At 49.2% G+C, this 15,471-nt stretch overlaps 1 protein-coding gene across 21 annotated transcripts in view; it reads left to right on the top strand.

Annotated features, from left to right (window-relative positions):
• TBL1X (transducin beta like 1 X-linked) overlaps window positions 1–15,228 on the top strand; it is a 210,793-nt gene extending 195,565 nt beyond the window's left edge. For all 21 annotated transcript variants that reach the window (XM_070604918.1, XM_070604927.1, XM_070604923.1 and 18 more), the window contains 6 exons: window positions 3,485–3,606; window positions 6,017–6,091; window positions 6,479–6,606; window positions 8,323–8,488; window positions 10,667–10,768; window positions 11,783–15,228. In XM_070604918.1, coding sequence (XP_070461019.1) covers window positions 3,485–3,606; window positions 6,017–6,091; window positions 6,479–6,606; window positions 8,323–8,488; window positions 10,667–10,768; window positions 11,783–11,809 — 620 coding nt within the window. In that variant the 3' untranslated portion in view covers window positions 11,810–15,228. The remainder of the gene's footprint in view (window positions 1–3,484; window positions 3,607–6,016; window positions 6,092–6,478; window positions 6,607–8,322; window positions 8,489–10,666; window positions 10,769–11,782) is intronic.
• The last annotated feature ends 243 nt before the right edge of the window (window positions 15,229–15,471 follow it).

Here is a 15,471-nt window from a genome sequence, read left to right on the forward strand (position 1 = left end):
ATGCTGTCAACACCCACCTGCTCAAAAGTTGGATAACACAACAGCGAACCAACCATAGCACCAGTGTGGACTCCTTTCTCTGGCTGTCTCTTCAAGAGGGATGTTGTGTTGGGGATCCCTGAGACCACACCCAGATTCGGCAGTTCGCGGGGAGGGCTCACGGAACTCCGCATATCCATGTACTCACAGCTGACATTTGCAGCAAAAGGATGCAAAGGGAGATTTTCGAGCACAGGGCAATATCCAGAGTTCCCAAAGATCCCCTCCCAGTGGAGTCACACACAGGACATGATGAATTTCCCTAGAAACACGTTGATAACACATGTGAAGGGTCTCCTACCTGGGAAACCCATCAGAGACTCAGTGCCCAGGGTTTTCCCTTTGAAACTGATCTCGTAGGCACCCTCTGCCTGGCAGGTACCAAATTCCAGACTCCCAGAGGGAAAGCAGGGATTCGGCATAAACCATGTTATTTGCACGAACAGTTTAGGCACAGAAGTGCTTCTCATGAGTTAGACAGTGGTAGGAGCCCTCTGCGCGTCTGAATTCCCAGACATGGGCCAAGGGCCAGCCCTGCCAGTAGGCCTTCCCATGGAGAGTCTTGGCTGCGTGGGCATGTGGCCGCTACTCTGGTCCTCACCACGTCCCCGTGTGTGTTGGGGCCACATGGGGCAGCCAGGGGTCCAGAGACTCCAGTTTTGCAGATTCCCACCTGATAGTACATGCTCTGTGCAACTCAGTCCTGTTGTTAGATGTGGCCTCTCCGCTTAAGACATGGACAGACAACCACACCCTCAATTAATAGACCGTCAGAAGAGACTGGCTTAAAGTTGACAGAGGGAGTAGATGCCACTTCCCTTCTCGAAGTGTCTGTTCCATTTTGAGGGAATCACTAAATGTATGGGGTGAACGTTCAGTGTTAGATCGAGTGTCCCTGAGGTGGTGCTCAGGAAGGGATCAGCGTGTCTTTCCTGATGGTAGTTTGGGGAGCCCGGTGATGGGTGATGGAAGGGCTCACCCCGAGACGGCACAGCCCATCCTGGTGCCCAAGGAAGGCTCCAAGCAGGGGACCTTGGTCCTCCGGGGAGCAGACTATGAGCCAGAGGTCCCAACGAGGCAGGACTGTGCCAGATGCATAGATGCCAAGGTCTGTTATCCCACGTGGTCTTTGAGCAGTGCCCCTCCTGATGGAGGCAGCTCACAGCCTGAGGCAGACCCAGGAGGCTGTGTTTACACCCTGCTGCTTTGGAGAGGTGGCGCCTTTCTTCCGGGGCTGTCCTCAAAGTGGTCCCCAGTGGATACACCTCTTGAGGCTGCTGGTGACTTTTGTTATTGGTGTTGCTTCAGTCTTACACCATCGATAGTGTGGAAGTTGCTGCACATAGTACAGAACATACTTCTCCACCAGGACATGGGCACGGCTCTGAATGCAGGCAGGTTGGGATCCCAACCAACGTGTGTGTGTGTGTGCGTGCGTGTGTGCGCACATGCGTGCGCCAGAGTATACATAACATAATATTTTGTATTATGTTATAAAATACAGCCATGAGGAGAGCCTGGGTGAAGGGTACATGGGATCTCTCTGTACTATCTTTGAAACTTCCTGTGAATCTGTAAGCATTTCAAAATTATGGTTTTTTTTTAAATAAAAGCAAAGAAAAGCCTGAGTCTCCCGAGAATAGTGTTGGCTGCTGAACCTCACTGGCCCACGTGTGGGTCGGGCGGCACACAGATCCCCAGAATAGCTTAGCCCTGTTACTGTCACTCACCGACACTGGGTGGTGAGATCATATCGGGGGCTCCAAGGGTCCTGGTGGCAGAGGCCGACTCAGAGTCGTGCCAGCTACCTGAGTACAGAGGGTCCCTTCTTTGGATGACAAGGGTCAGTAGACATTAATTTTTATGGCCAGGTGCTGGTCACCATTCCCTGAACTGCCCATCCAGATCGTCACATTTCCAGGCGCATTAATTGCATGCCTGGAAGGCAGTGGCTGGCCCAGGAATTTGAGATTTTGCTCATGCAGTGTTGTAAACAAGAGCCTCTGTGGGCTTTGCTCTTTGGCCCACGGGATCATCATTCTGAACAAACAGGTTGCTTCCTTCATTCCACTGGGCACACGTGATAAATGTCCCGGGGACCGTGGGGCTGTCATGAAACATTCTGCTGGGGATGTAAAACAAAGAGATCCCCAGGGGGCCGGCCCTGTGGTGTAGTGGTTGAGTGGTGCTCTGCTTTGGTGCATGGGTTCATGGTTTCAAATCTTGGTCGTGGACCTACATCACTCATCAGCCATGCTGTGGCAGTGACCCACATATAAAGTAGGGGGAATATTGGCACAAATGTTAGCTCAGCAACAATCTTCTTCAAGCAAAAAAAAAATGGAAGATTGACAACAGATGTTAGCTCAAGGCTAATTTCCTCAGCCAAAAAAAAAAAAAGAAGATCCTCTCTGCTGTTGGAAAAGCCAGTGCTGACTCTCAGCCAAATCCTCTCACCATAATCTCCACCTGGGGCTGGAACAGGACATGGAAGCTAATAGGATCCATCCCTGCAATTATGGAAGGTAGACATGTGGAGGGGTGCACCTTTTATTTAAAGCTGAGGAAAGGAAGGGGTAATCCAATTGTTAGCATATCCTGAGTAAGCTGGATTCTTCTTCCAATTCAGTGCTGACTTACCTTTAAGAAAACACACAGGAGACAAGGTTATGTATTGATCAGTTGGTGAAAATGCTGTGACCAGAGGCTTGCAGGAGCCTAACTCCCTATTTCCCCTAGAAGCATGAAAGTGTTGGGAAAGAACAAAGATGTTGAGTAGTGTGATGGGGAGGTGAGTAGAAAGGGGAGAGCACCGTGAGTCAGGAGGGTGGTCACCATCCCCCAGCCCCTCAACAGAGCTTGTGGGGCCACCTGGACCTGAGAAAGGCCCAGGAGCCAGATAAGGTGTTCATCACAAGTCCTGAGCCATGAGCCCAGTTGTGTCCCCAAAGGGGTTCTTGTCAACTCTTAAGCATCCTCCAGTTGGTGGGATGTCTTATGTGTTGTGGGAGATGTTTCAAATCAGGATATCTTGATCTAGGATAAGAAATCTGCTTCCTCTCCTTTTCTCTCTTCCCTATCTAAAACAAATCAAATCAGCCCACGCCAGCGATATTCCTGGAAGCTGTAAGGTGCAAGAGCGGGTGGCACATGCTTCTCACCTACCCCTCTCACCTGTGCCAGGGGAGCAAGAGACTCTGCATGCCATGGGCACTTGAAGTGTCATGGGGTCTCGCTCCAGAGTTTCTCGTCATCCCTCCAAATGCGGAAGGAGAAGTCTTTAAGGCCTAGGAGGGAAAGAGCTTGTGTTCACACTGGGAGTATTTTTTTCTCATCATGTTACTAGATAAGGCTTCTTGACTGTGCTTTTAATTGTTCTGAATCAACTGAGCTCTGTGCTCAATCAGTAAATGCAAATGTCCGCCCTCTCCTCCCTGCTCCACAGCCCCTGCTCTCGATGTAGACTGGCAGAACAACACTACCTTTGCCTCCTGTAGCACAGACATGTGTATTCACGTCTGCAGGCTCGGCTGTGACCGCCCCGTCAAAACCTTCCAAGGACACACAGTGAGTGCCAGTTCTGATTATGGGACTTGAGTTCATGAGAATATGCTGGGAGTGGGGAGCCATCGCCTCTCTGCCTAGGATTAAAAGATGCTGTGACTGCAGGCCAGTTCCTCTGCAGCCCTTTGCTACGTGTGTTGTTGTAACTATCTCAGGTGGTTGGATTAGCCCAGTTATGAGCAAGCAGCAAAGACTTTAAAGTGGCTATTATAAAAATGTACAAGGACATAAAGGAAAGGATGCTTGTAATGAGTGAATAGATTGGGAATGTCAACAGAAAAAGGACAGCTATATTCTTAAAAAGCATTGAGATGAAATTCTGAAAACTGAGAGGTATAATGTCTGAAATGAAAATTGTAATGGGTGGGTATAACAGCCTATGAGAGATTGCAGAAATAAGGTTAGTGAACCTGGAGAGAGATCATAGAAATTAGCCAGTTTGAAGAATTGATAAAAGATTGAACAAATGAACAGAGGCTTAATGACCTACAGGACAATATGAAGCACTCTAGCATACATGTATATTGGAGAGAGGAAAAAAGAGAATGGAACAGAAAAATTATTTGAAGCAATGATGGCCAAATTTCCCCAAATTTGGTGGAAAACTTCAACTTTCAATCCAAGAAGCTCAAATGCCAGCTGACTTCTCATTGAATTCCTTAGTGTGGCACAGGAGGCTTTTCACAGCCTTTTCCCAGCAGATCTTGCTCGTGTCCAAAGCCCCCTATACCTCAGCCCTCCTGGAAGACCTACTGGGTTTGAGCACCTCACACCTGCAATGCTCCCCTTCAACTTTCTCACAACATCCCATGCCACTAATTTAATGGACATAAATTCCATTGTCCTCGGCACTTACCTGTTTCCTCAGTACCCACCTTTTCCACTTCTGTCCCCACAGGTCCCTGCTTCCAAAAAAAGGTGCTTTCAGAGCACAGGGATCATACGTCATGTTAACATCTCATTGTGGCTCTAAACTGACCCTTCTCTTTATTTTTCTGCTATGAGTGTGTTTCTCCTCTAACTCAAGACTATTCCCAGGCTTTTAATAGGGCTGCGTGTGAAGTCTTCGTGACTGCCAGCCATCACACCATTTGGGTCTTTTTGCAGCTCATCATTCAGCACAAGACGTGAGTTTAGTGTAGTGGAGTCTCTTTCTTCCCAAGACCTGTGAGCTGCCTGGGAACCATGACTGGGGCTGTAGAGGGAGGGAGGGAAGACCACACTTTCAGGAAGGAGTTTGTTCCACTGTGGAGGAATAAAGGTGGTTTCGATGGGGACGGTCAGTGGGGACCAGCTCCACATTCCCAGGCCCTAAGAGATCCACCCATGGGTTCTCCTCTCAGCAGGTGCAGTCGGAGCCACCCAAGTTGCCCTTGTCCTGGCAAAGCCTGTCCCTGGGTCAGCACCTCTTATCAGACACCAGGTTCTTTTGCTGTCCTCCTAGACCTGCTTTCTCATGCACGTCTGTGTGTGTGTACACACACACAACCCGTCCCCTCCAGTCCAACCCCTTCGTCCTTCCCTGACTCACCCAGTGGTCTGCTCCATGGACTCCAAGCTTCCTTCCTCCCTTTTCTCTGGGCCATTCGCTGTTGGTACCACGTGGAACGTAAATGTGGTCTTGTCACTTCCCCACTTCACGCTTCAAAATTTGGTGTCCATAGCAGGAAGCATGACCATAAACTTTATCATCCAAACCAGAGCACTTAGGAGTAGAAAATTAATTATGAGTGTGAAATTAGTTAATTGTTAGGCTGGGACAGCAGGCAGGCGTGGGACTCTCCTGGGCAAATGGGGCCCTCAGTCACCCTCGTAGAAAGCCCAGGACCCACGCCTTGCTCCCACCGTTTCTCCTTGGCTTGCCATGCCCAGCATGTATCCCCCCACCTCCAGACCTGGCCACAGTGTGGCCCCTCCGCCCTTACCCTCATCCTCCAGGATTTAGCCTCTGGTGCGTCAGACGCTTTGTTTCTCTACATCCCCCCACTCTCCACACAGCACCAACAGAGAAATGTCTTGTACGGATTTAGACAGAGAGAGTAGCTGTTGTATTAAAAGTGCGTAGGAAATTGATTTTAAAAGTCAGCTTTGAAGTAGCAATGGTCTTGTTGGTTTTACGTGCTACACTTATTACGTGTAAGTTTGTTGGGCTTCCTTCCTAGCTGTGATTTTTTTCCTTAGAGAAATATGGATGAGGGTGACTGGTTGTGTATGGTATATGGCTTGCTTTTCTATAAATGAGAAAGGCAGAGTCAAAGGAGAGGAAGATATCTGGCTCCTGGGCTGGCGTTCTTTGAGATCCTGGGTGGGTACAGATGCTCTTCGCGAGCTGACGAAGTGCTCCTGCCCCCTGCTGGAAGGTTGCCTTACTACTCACAGGCCTTTCTTCTTAAAACCCTTTGCTCTCTTTCAGAATGAGGTCAATGCCATCAAATGGGATCCTTCTGGAATGTTGCTAGCATCTTGCTCTGATGACATGACATTAAAGGTAAAGTCGTGGGAAAGGATGGCTCTTTGATCGGAGATGACCCCATGTACTCAGTACGGGTCTTGCAGTCCCTGCTCCTCTGGCTGATTATTTCATTATGAGCAGCTGCTGCCTCTGTCGTTTTCCCCATTGCTCCCTCGATGGTTTGCTCTCCTCCAGTTAACTCCTGTTTATCAAAGCTCCTGCCGAGAATCCTTCCCTTCCCTGTGACCTTTCTCACGGCTGCCCCCTAGCATTTTGCCCACCCCTTTGCGTGCTGCACACTGCACGGATGGTGCGCTTCCCAAGGGCCAGAAACCTAATGAGCGCTCACAGAATGAATGATGTTGGACCAGTCCTGGTCGGAGAAACAGGGTTTGTTCACATTGTTCCTGATACGTTTTCTAGATCTGGAGTATGAAGCAGGATACATGTGTCCATGACCTTCAGGCTCACAGCAAAGAGATATACACCATAAAATGGAGTCCCACCGGACCAGCCACCAGCAACCCAAACTCCAACATCATGCTAGCAAGGTAAGGGGGCGGCCTGCAGCCCAGTCTTTGTTCCCAAAAGCAGCCTTGCTCCCTGCAGCTGAGCTAGATACACAGCCAGTAAAAGTTATTCGTATCCAGGGGAAACAAAATTTTGCTAAGGTGTGTTGCAAGTTTGTTTACTCCCTTCCTTCCAAGCTAAATGAAACAATAGCTCACTTGGAAGGGGCCCGCAAGATATACATATCACATGACCCCTGACCTGCAGTAAGGAGGGTTTCAGCCACGAGGCTGGTGTGGCCAGGCTTCCAGCACTGGGCTTTGGGGAAGGTTTTATTATGGCAGAGAAGGGAAGCAGCGTTCCGCTCGGACCTTGGGCTTGGTTGACATAGTGCGACTCCGAGCTGCAGGTGGCGGGACTTCTGAGTGGTGATAAAGGGTCCCCAGCCCTAGGCAGGTCTGACCAGCCCGTTTCTATAGTGCACCCCCTCAGACACCAGCAGGAGGGAAGAGTGGTTAGAAGGGACCACAGTGGCCTCCTCAAGCCACATCCCTTTAGGCTGCAGTCACCAGAATTGTCTCATCCCACCACTCCTCAGGCCCCATTCGGGATCTCCCATTCTGCCTTGGTACTGTGTTTTAATGAGAACGTTTAGAAGAACAAGCTGAAGAGATTCTGAGGCTGATGCTCGGATACCTAGGGGTCTGGAAACCATGATCCAAAGAAACAGAGGTGTTTGTTTAGCCCGGAGAAGACAGGGCTCCAGAGGGATGCTTCCCTCCCAGGAAGCAGCAGGGGCTTTATTCCGTGCCTTACAGAGAACAGAGTTGTGGGGAGAGGTGACCAGTGGCACCGTCCCCTGTAGCTGAGGAAGCACCTCCCCTCCACAGCGTAGCAGTGGGGGCAGGGCGGCCTCGCCAAGCAGCAAGCACTTGTTGCTGAAAGTGCGCCACCCAAGGCCGTCTCTTAGAAAACACTGGAAAGAATCCCTGTGTCAACTGAGAGGCTGAACCAGAAGAACACAAAGGCCGTAATTCTCTTATTTCAAGTAATTGTCCTAAAATCCACTTAAATGACGATGATACAGAACACACTGCAATCATTTTTTTTGATGACTTGGAAGGTGCTTTTGTGTCACGTGGTACCCATGATGAGCATAAATTTTCCTTTTAGTCAATGAGTATAAAAGGGCCCTACCAGTGCCTAATGCGTCCCTGTGGAGAGAAAGACTGCCAGATGGCAGCCTTGTGAGATGCACTATTCTTTTAAACTTGAAAATACCCAAAACGCGCAGCCCTCGGCAGTGTGACTGCCTATTTGGAGGCGATTGTATTTTAATCCCGTTGGATTAAAATTTCTATTCACTCATGCTATTTTTTCAAATTTCGCTATCAGCATTATCTCAGTTGATAACAATAGATGTTGTGTTTTAAATTATAGGAGCATTTTAAGAAATGTGGTAAATATTCTACAAAACTATTTGTCATTCGTACTTATAGAAAATGCAGATATCAATTTGTTTCCCTAATAGCACCAAGAAAAAAAAGAAAAGAAAGGAAAGATTTGTTTTATAACTGTGGCTTTGTTTTCAATACGTCTGAGTCACATTTTAGAAGAGAAAAAGTATACCATTTATTTTCTCTTGAAACATAAAAGCTCGGAAAGAAAAACAGCTCACAATGCCTGTTAAATGTCTTAGAGAAACAGAAAGAAACCACCGTGTTTCTGTGCTGATGTTTTCTCTCTCGTCTTTCTAGTGCTTCGTTTGATTCCACGGTTCGACTGTGGGATGTCGAGCGAGGTGTTTGCATCCACACGCTAACCAAGCATCAGGAACCTGTCTACAGTGTAGCTTTCAGCCCTGACGGGAAATATTTGGCCAGCGGCTCCTTTGACAAGTGCGTGCATATCTGGAATACTCAGGTAATGCCCCGATTCCTGTGGCCGAATCCTTTCTGAAAGCAACACCCAGAGAATCATATTTTCGGTGACCCAGGCTCAGAACAGCACCTGGGGATTTCATGCTCAGGAATGAGTTGCCTCAGACGGAGCCTTGAAGCAAACCCCACCTCCCCAGGCAGACCCCAGGCCGAATGCCGTCTGCCCTGTGCTCCGTATGGGCTGTAGGTCTTCCCCCCAGAGACCCCCACTGTCCTCTGTTACTTCTTCTGAGTCCCTGGTGTGAAACCTTCTACTTGCCTCATCCTTTTCCGGGGCACAAACAGTTATTTCTGAAAAGTGTAGCCCAGTCATCTTATTGCCAGAGATGCTGCCCTCTGGGTACTAAAGTTGGGGCGAGACATGTCTGTCCATCTGATCTTTCTGGGGGACCAGCCAACTGAGACAAGGCCAGCCCTGACCTCCCCCGCTCCACAGCAACTTCTGTAGCTTCTCCGTGGAGCGAGTGAGGGAGTACGAAGGAATATTTGTCTGCTGTTGTCATGACAGTTCAGTTCTTCAAATGGAAATATTTTATGTTTGGGTAGCAAAGGTATATCAATATTGGGTTGTCCTGTTAGCAGGACTAAAAGGAGACAGTATTTGAGTAAATGTAGCCACTAGGGGTATCTCTGGCCACGCTGAGGATAAGAGAATTCTGAATATAGAGTGGAAATGGACGAGAACTAATAGAGTATCAGGTGTTCTGTTGGGCAGTCAGCTCCCGGTTCTCCTGCTGACGAAAGAGAGAAATGGTAGGATGGCTGGAGTCACTGCAAACGGCCAACGATCTCTTTTGGCCTCCAGTGATTGATTAACTGGCCTCCCCTCTCCCCTCTTAATCGACCCAGCTTGCTGATTCCCTTTGGCTTGTTTGACTTTCAGATGGGTTTGCATTCTCAAGTCCATACCCCCTTGTGGCAGGGGAAGGTGATAGATGAGCCAGGTTAACTGGCATGGAGCAGGAGGAGGTCCACTGAGACCTCAGGCTTCCCAGGGACTGCCTGACATGAACCACATCCTCTCAGGCAGAGAGAGGTAATAGTGGACCCTATGTGGCCTGGCATGGAGCTGAGCCTCACAGCCCTAGATAGGCTGCTCGGAAAACATGCATCCCGGAAATAAGGTGTGAGAGTCTGTATTCGTGAAACACATACTAGAAATAGTGATGGATCTGTAGAATGACATCATTGACAAATGACATGATTGGTTAGGTACCGCCTACTGTCAAAAATTACTCATCAAATTAGTTCACTCTGTTTTTATTTTTTGAAGATTGGCCCTGAGCTAACGTCTGTTGCCAATCTTCCTCTTTTTCTTTTTCTCCCCAAAGCCCCAGTACATAGTTGTATATCCTAGTTGTAAGTCATTCTGGTTCTTCTGTGTGGGACGCTGTCTCAGCATGGCCTGATGAGCGGTTTGTAGGTCCACGCCCACGATCTGAACTGGCAATCCCCAGGCCGCCAAAGTAGAGCATGCAAACTTAACTTCTCGGCCATGGGGCCAGCCTCAGTTCACCCCTTTTTTTTTCTCTCCCCAAATCCCCCCAATACATAGTTATATATTTTAGTTGTGGGTCCTTCTAGTTGTGGCATGTGGGACGCCACCTCAATGTGGCCTGACGAGCAGTGCCATGTCCTCACCCAGGATCTGAACCAGCGGAACTCTGGGCCGCCGCAGCGGAGCGTGCAAACTTAGCCAGTCGGCCATGGGGCCGGCCGCCTCACCCCTTTTTTACAAATCACAAAACTCTTTGAGCCATTTTAAAGCTCATTTTAATCCTCAGTGAAGTGGATGCCTTCTCTAAATATAGAAAAATATATAATATTGTTGACTTGTTCCTCACCTAGTTCCTGTCTTGTACGAAGGGCTGCCTGAGTCTCCTGCCACCAGTCATTGGCTGGCCATGGCCCTGGGAGGGTGACCTGGGCTGAAATGTGGAGGTGGATTCTGTGGGCAGCCATAGGTCACTTCCACTCCCCATTGTAGCAAGTCTGAGAGAGACATGTCTCCAGCCACCAGTGTTTTCTGAAAACTCTTTTAACTTCCATTCATGTGAAAATTTTTGTGATAACGCATGGGGGTGGCGAGGAGTGCCCATCCCGCCACATCAGTGTGCTAAGTGCCCCCTGCGTCATGAGTGACGATTGCTTTGCTTTGCAGAGTGGAAGTCTCGTCCACAGCTACCGTGGCACTGGCGGCATCTTTGAGGTTTGCTGGAACGCCCGAGGGGACAAAGTGGGCGCCAGTGCGTCCGACGGCTCTGTAAGCAGCACCTATGGTTTGCTGGGGAGTGGAGGGCGGAAAGACGCAAAGCCAGGCAGCTGACACCATGTGTGCTTCCGGGGAGTGTGATGGGTCCTTGTCTTCGAGGGCCACAGCAGGCACTCAACAGACGTGTACTGGGTGAAGGAAACTTCTGGGTGGATCCTGTTGGGTTGGCACCACATCTGAGAATGGCCGTCTCTTCCTCCCTTCCAGAATGTCATTCCAGTGGACGTTTTCTCAGTGAAATTGGTGGTTCTCAACCAGGGTGATTCTGGCCCCCTGAGGAGGATAGGCAATGTCCGGAGGCATTTTTCTTGTCACTATTTTGGTGGGGGGGTGCTACTGGCATCTAGTGGGTGGAGGCCAGGGATGCTGCTAAATCTCCTACAATGCACAAGATGGCACCACAAAAGAAGTATCTCGCCCCAAATGTCATTGGTGCCAAGGCTGAGAAACTTGCTCCTGCCTTAGTTCTGTGATTGTGCCCCCAACCTGGGCCCTCTGGTGATAAAGGCGTGACCTCTGATTCCACAAGTCTCCCTGGTTTCAGTGGCCCTTTTCTGATCACGTGATCACACAGCTTCTTGATTCACCCCTGAACTTGAGATTGCTCTGAGCTCTAAGGCAGGGGGCAGTGGGCTGGCTGGCCGAGTGTCCACATGGCCCCTATATGTTCTCACAGGCTTGAGTTGTCATCTGCCCTGCCACATAGGTGTCTGGTCTGTGACACCTGCTGGTGGTCACTGTCACCCCATTACTTCCTAGCATTGCCCTTGACTTGGCTTTTCCCCTTTGTGCTATTTGCTTGGGGTTGGTTGGTCAGATCCTCAGACACTAACCTGTTATTAGAGCTTCTCTGAACCATCATGACTATGTGCCAATAAAACTTTATTTATACGAAGTGAGTAGTGGGCTGGATTTGGCCCGTGGGCCATATAGTTTGCCAGCCTCTGCTCTAAAAACGTCATTGTGTTGTCTCTCAAGATAACAGCGCCTTCTCTTTCCTTCCAGGTGTGTGTTTTAGATCTGCGAAAGTAAACACAAAATATTGTAGAAAAAAGCAAAGAGTTCTAACGGACCAGCAGCAAACGTGTGGGGTTCAGCACCCTCAGACAGTCCTGTCAGCTCCCAAACTGTACGAACTTGACTTGGTTAGAGTGGACTTTGGAATCCACTCATCCCTGGCCGCAGGAGTCTATATTTTGTCGTAACCTTCATCAAGAAGTTTCAAACAGAAACATACACACAGTCATATTGAAAGGGGAAAGAATGGTTTCCACCTGGAACGTTCAGCCTGCACACGAAGCTACCAGCCAGACAGTGCACGGTTTGGGTTCCATCCAGAACAGGCTCTGATGGCTAAGAGGAAAAAAAAAAGCTGTGCCAAATAAAGAAAAAAAGAGAAAAGTGCTGTGATAAACCAAAAGGAAAGGGGAAAAAAATTCCTCCATGTGGAGGGTTTTTTTTTCCCCTTAACAATTTGGACACTACAGTTGCTCTCACAAAAAATGTTCAAAGACCAGTTTGTACCGATGAAACGTGCATTTGTAATCCCAACACTTTGTATTTTCTAGAATCTTCTTTGTCCAGTGGTTTTTCTATTGGCTGGAATCCTGTCGTTTGGGGGCCTTTCATCTGAGATGGAAACTGTGTTTGGCTTGTTGCTTCCTTCCTCCTGTTTTCTGCCCCTCCCCGTCTTTCCTTTGTTCGGTGTGGTTGCGATTTGCAGTCCACGCTCAGTAGATGCAGCCTCGTGGACACGACGACAAAATCTTTGACACGACGATAAAAATCTTTGACGGACAGCTTTCTCCCTCCCCCGGCCCCCACCCCCCTCTCTGTGTCCCTCTCTCATAGTTGCTTCAGATCCTAGGTCTCAAGGGCACTTTGGGCGCATAAGTGCTTTATGTAAGAAGGCAGGGCAGGGGGACTTTTTACAGAAGAAAAAAAATGACTTATAAGAGAAAGAGCCCGGAGTATTTTTGGAAAAAGAAAATATTTTTATGTTAAAGCAATTTTAAAATCCGAAAAGGGCCATCAGACATAGAGAGCTTTGTGTGATTCATATTTTAAATAAGTTTTAGGAAGCCACAGGCAGGGGCTGAGGTAGCTTTTCCCTCTCCCTTCAGCTTCATGAGAGGTGGTTGGCACTCTGGGCAGAAGAGAGTCAGTCCTTGGCTCGGCAGCCACAGAAGAGGCCCCGCTCTGTGGCTCCAGGACGAGCAGGCGTCCTTTGGGGCACGGCCACCTTCGGAGCTGGCAGGAGAGAAGCGAAAAACAGGACCCTCTGGCCCCGAGAAGCATTCCCCAAACCTGACGGTACCGAAGAAGCCATCAGAACCGACAGCCCAGCTCAGGCTACATCTTTTTTGACATATTTTTCGCAGCAGTGTAACTACCAATGGCCGCTTCACCGAGAGCAGGCTGGCAGGTCCTTGCCAGGCTGACGATGAGGGCCCCTGGATCTCACTTGGTCTGTTAATGACAAAAATGCACGGAGATGGAAGATTTTTCAACCCTGAAGGTAAATTCTCTAGGTAGAATGTCACTAATAATTTCTGCCATTTTCATCATTTCCTTCCCTCACAAGGGACTAGGAGAAAGCTTTTCTTTATTTTAATAGTGAATCTTTTTACTGTTTTTAAAAAGTTAGACATGGTTTTGTGTTCCTAGAGGAGTTTCCCTTCCTTGGATCAGGTGACCTTTGTACTCTTGTTGTCATACCCCGCCGCTGACCCATCGGTTAAATTAGCCGGGGAAAGGACTGGAGGCCTGGGCGTCTTCTCTCATCCTCTGCCTGCGGGTGGAGGAAGGGATGGGGAGGTTGGCCAGGCCTGGGGGCGCTGGCAGTGGGCAGGTTTCAGCGGGGGTGTGTTCCAGCAACGAAACAGGATGTTATTCAGAGGTGGCGTCCATCCGTGGAGCCACAAGGCCACCGTCAGGGCAGAGTGCAGGCCTCCTGCAGAACTTGGAGGGTGCCGGGACCAGCTGTGGGAGCCAGGCCGCGTTCGTCCTTCTCAGATCACGGGTGGGCCTCCACGTGGATATGCGAATTACTCCAGCCCCAGCTGTGGAAGACCAAAGAGCGCTCTGTTGATTTCTTCGGTAGTTGATTCAGACTCTGTTACTAAACGCTTAGCAAAGGTCAGAGTTCTGTGGGGTCACCCATCTTTGAAGCTAGCAGGCACCCCCAGGTACATTGATAGTTTCCTGACCCAAGAAATCATTAGGCTTGGGATGTAGTTTGTGGGGGTCCAGATGAACACCATCTTGACCCCTCCCCAAATAAAAATGTATTCATCTCTGCAGAGCCTCAGCTGTCGAGGGTCGGCCCGTGGTCAGGACACGGCTTGTATGTGACAGGCCGCACACTGCTGTGGGGTGGCGATGGTAGGACGTACTATAAGGGGCTCACTAGACAATCCACACGTAAAGGTCGTAGCCAGGGTCTCGCTGAAGTGTTGGCTTTAGCCACTTGACAGATCTGAACCACTTGGGAATGGTTAGGTGGGAGCCAAGGGCTGCGAGGCATGGACCACATGGGCTTGATCCTCTGCACAGAAGTGAACCTGACAATGATGGAGGCAGACTGTCCACATCCCTGGCTTCGTGACCAGCCATCGGAGGGGAGCTCACCGCAGGCCACACGGGGGACCAAGCCTGAGAACGCAGTCGGCGCCCCTCAGATCCATCCCCGTTCTCAGCAGAATGACAGCTATTGATTGCGCCTCTGATGTTTGCCTGCCAGTGTACGCCCTGCCGGAAAAGTCAGGACCTTGAGCTTTGTCCTCAAGGGGTGGCCCATGGGAGTGATAGTGTTTGACGTTGTTTACAGCGCTTAAAAATTGTGAGTGATGCTCAAGTCTTAGTGACCAAATTTAACCTTGATTCTGAAAACAGACGTATCCAGAACCTTCTGTTGGGTTTGAAGTGACCAAGAGCACACCCCGCACACACCTGGGACGGATGCTGTGCCCCACCCCGGGGACGTTACAGGGTTTCACCCCTCTGACCCCACACGACAGCTAGGACTTGACTTTCGTTTTGTCTCTAAAGATAGATCACGGAGCCAAGGGAAGTGCACTTTGTCAAACGTAAGCGTCTGCTTTGTTCCTTGTTATTTCTCTCTTTTCTAACCTTTTGTTCCACCTTTTTTTTAATCGTGTTTCTTGTCAAATGCAGAAATGTTACTTCCGCCACTCTCTGATGTTTCGAATTCTGGCTTCTGCGGTTTTTATTGTCTGTGTCAGACGTGCAGCCAGATGTGGTTCTCTGTCAGCCTTTCCCAGATTCTGTTCCATCCACATTGACCCCCGTTCTGTTCTCCCTCCACCCCACTCACCCTCACGCTCTCTGAGAAAAAGAATCACCTTGTGTGTTGTAGCTCATTTGTTTCAAGAGAGAATCAACAGATCATATTCAGTGTGTTGAATAAATTGCTCTATTTTGATATTAGAGAACTTGGTGGGTGTGTTTTCTTCATCTCGCCCGGGAGCTCTTGGGCTCACGTCAACACCGATGAGTGAATTTCTCAGAAGAAAATAACTTAAATGCTTCTTTCAGGATTGCCCTGCTGAAGTGGGGCAAAGTGGCCTGACCCCGTGCTGTGGGAGGAGCCAAAGCAAATGAATTTTGTCAGTGGGTTGGTTGGTTGGGAGTCCGAGTTCAAGGATTATCTCTGAGTAATTAGAAGATCCTCA

This window comes from Equus przewalskii, chromosome X, assembly GCF_037783145.1.
Source record: "Equus przewalskii isolate Varuska chromosome X, EquPr2, whole genome shotgun sequence".
In the NCBI taxonomy this organism is placed as follows: domain Eukaryota; kingdom Metazoa; phylum Chordata; class Mammalia; order Perissodactyla; family Equidae; genus Equus; species Equus przewalskii.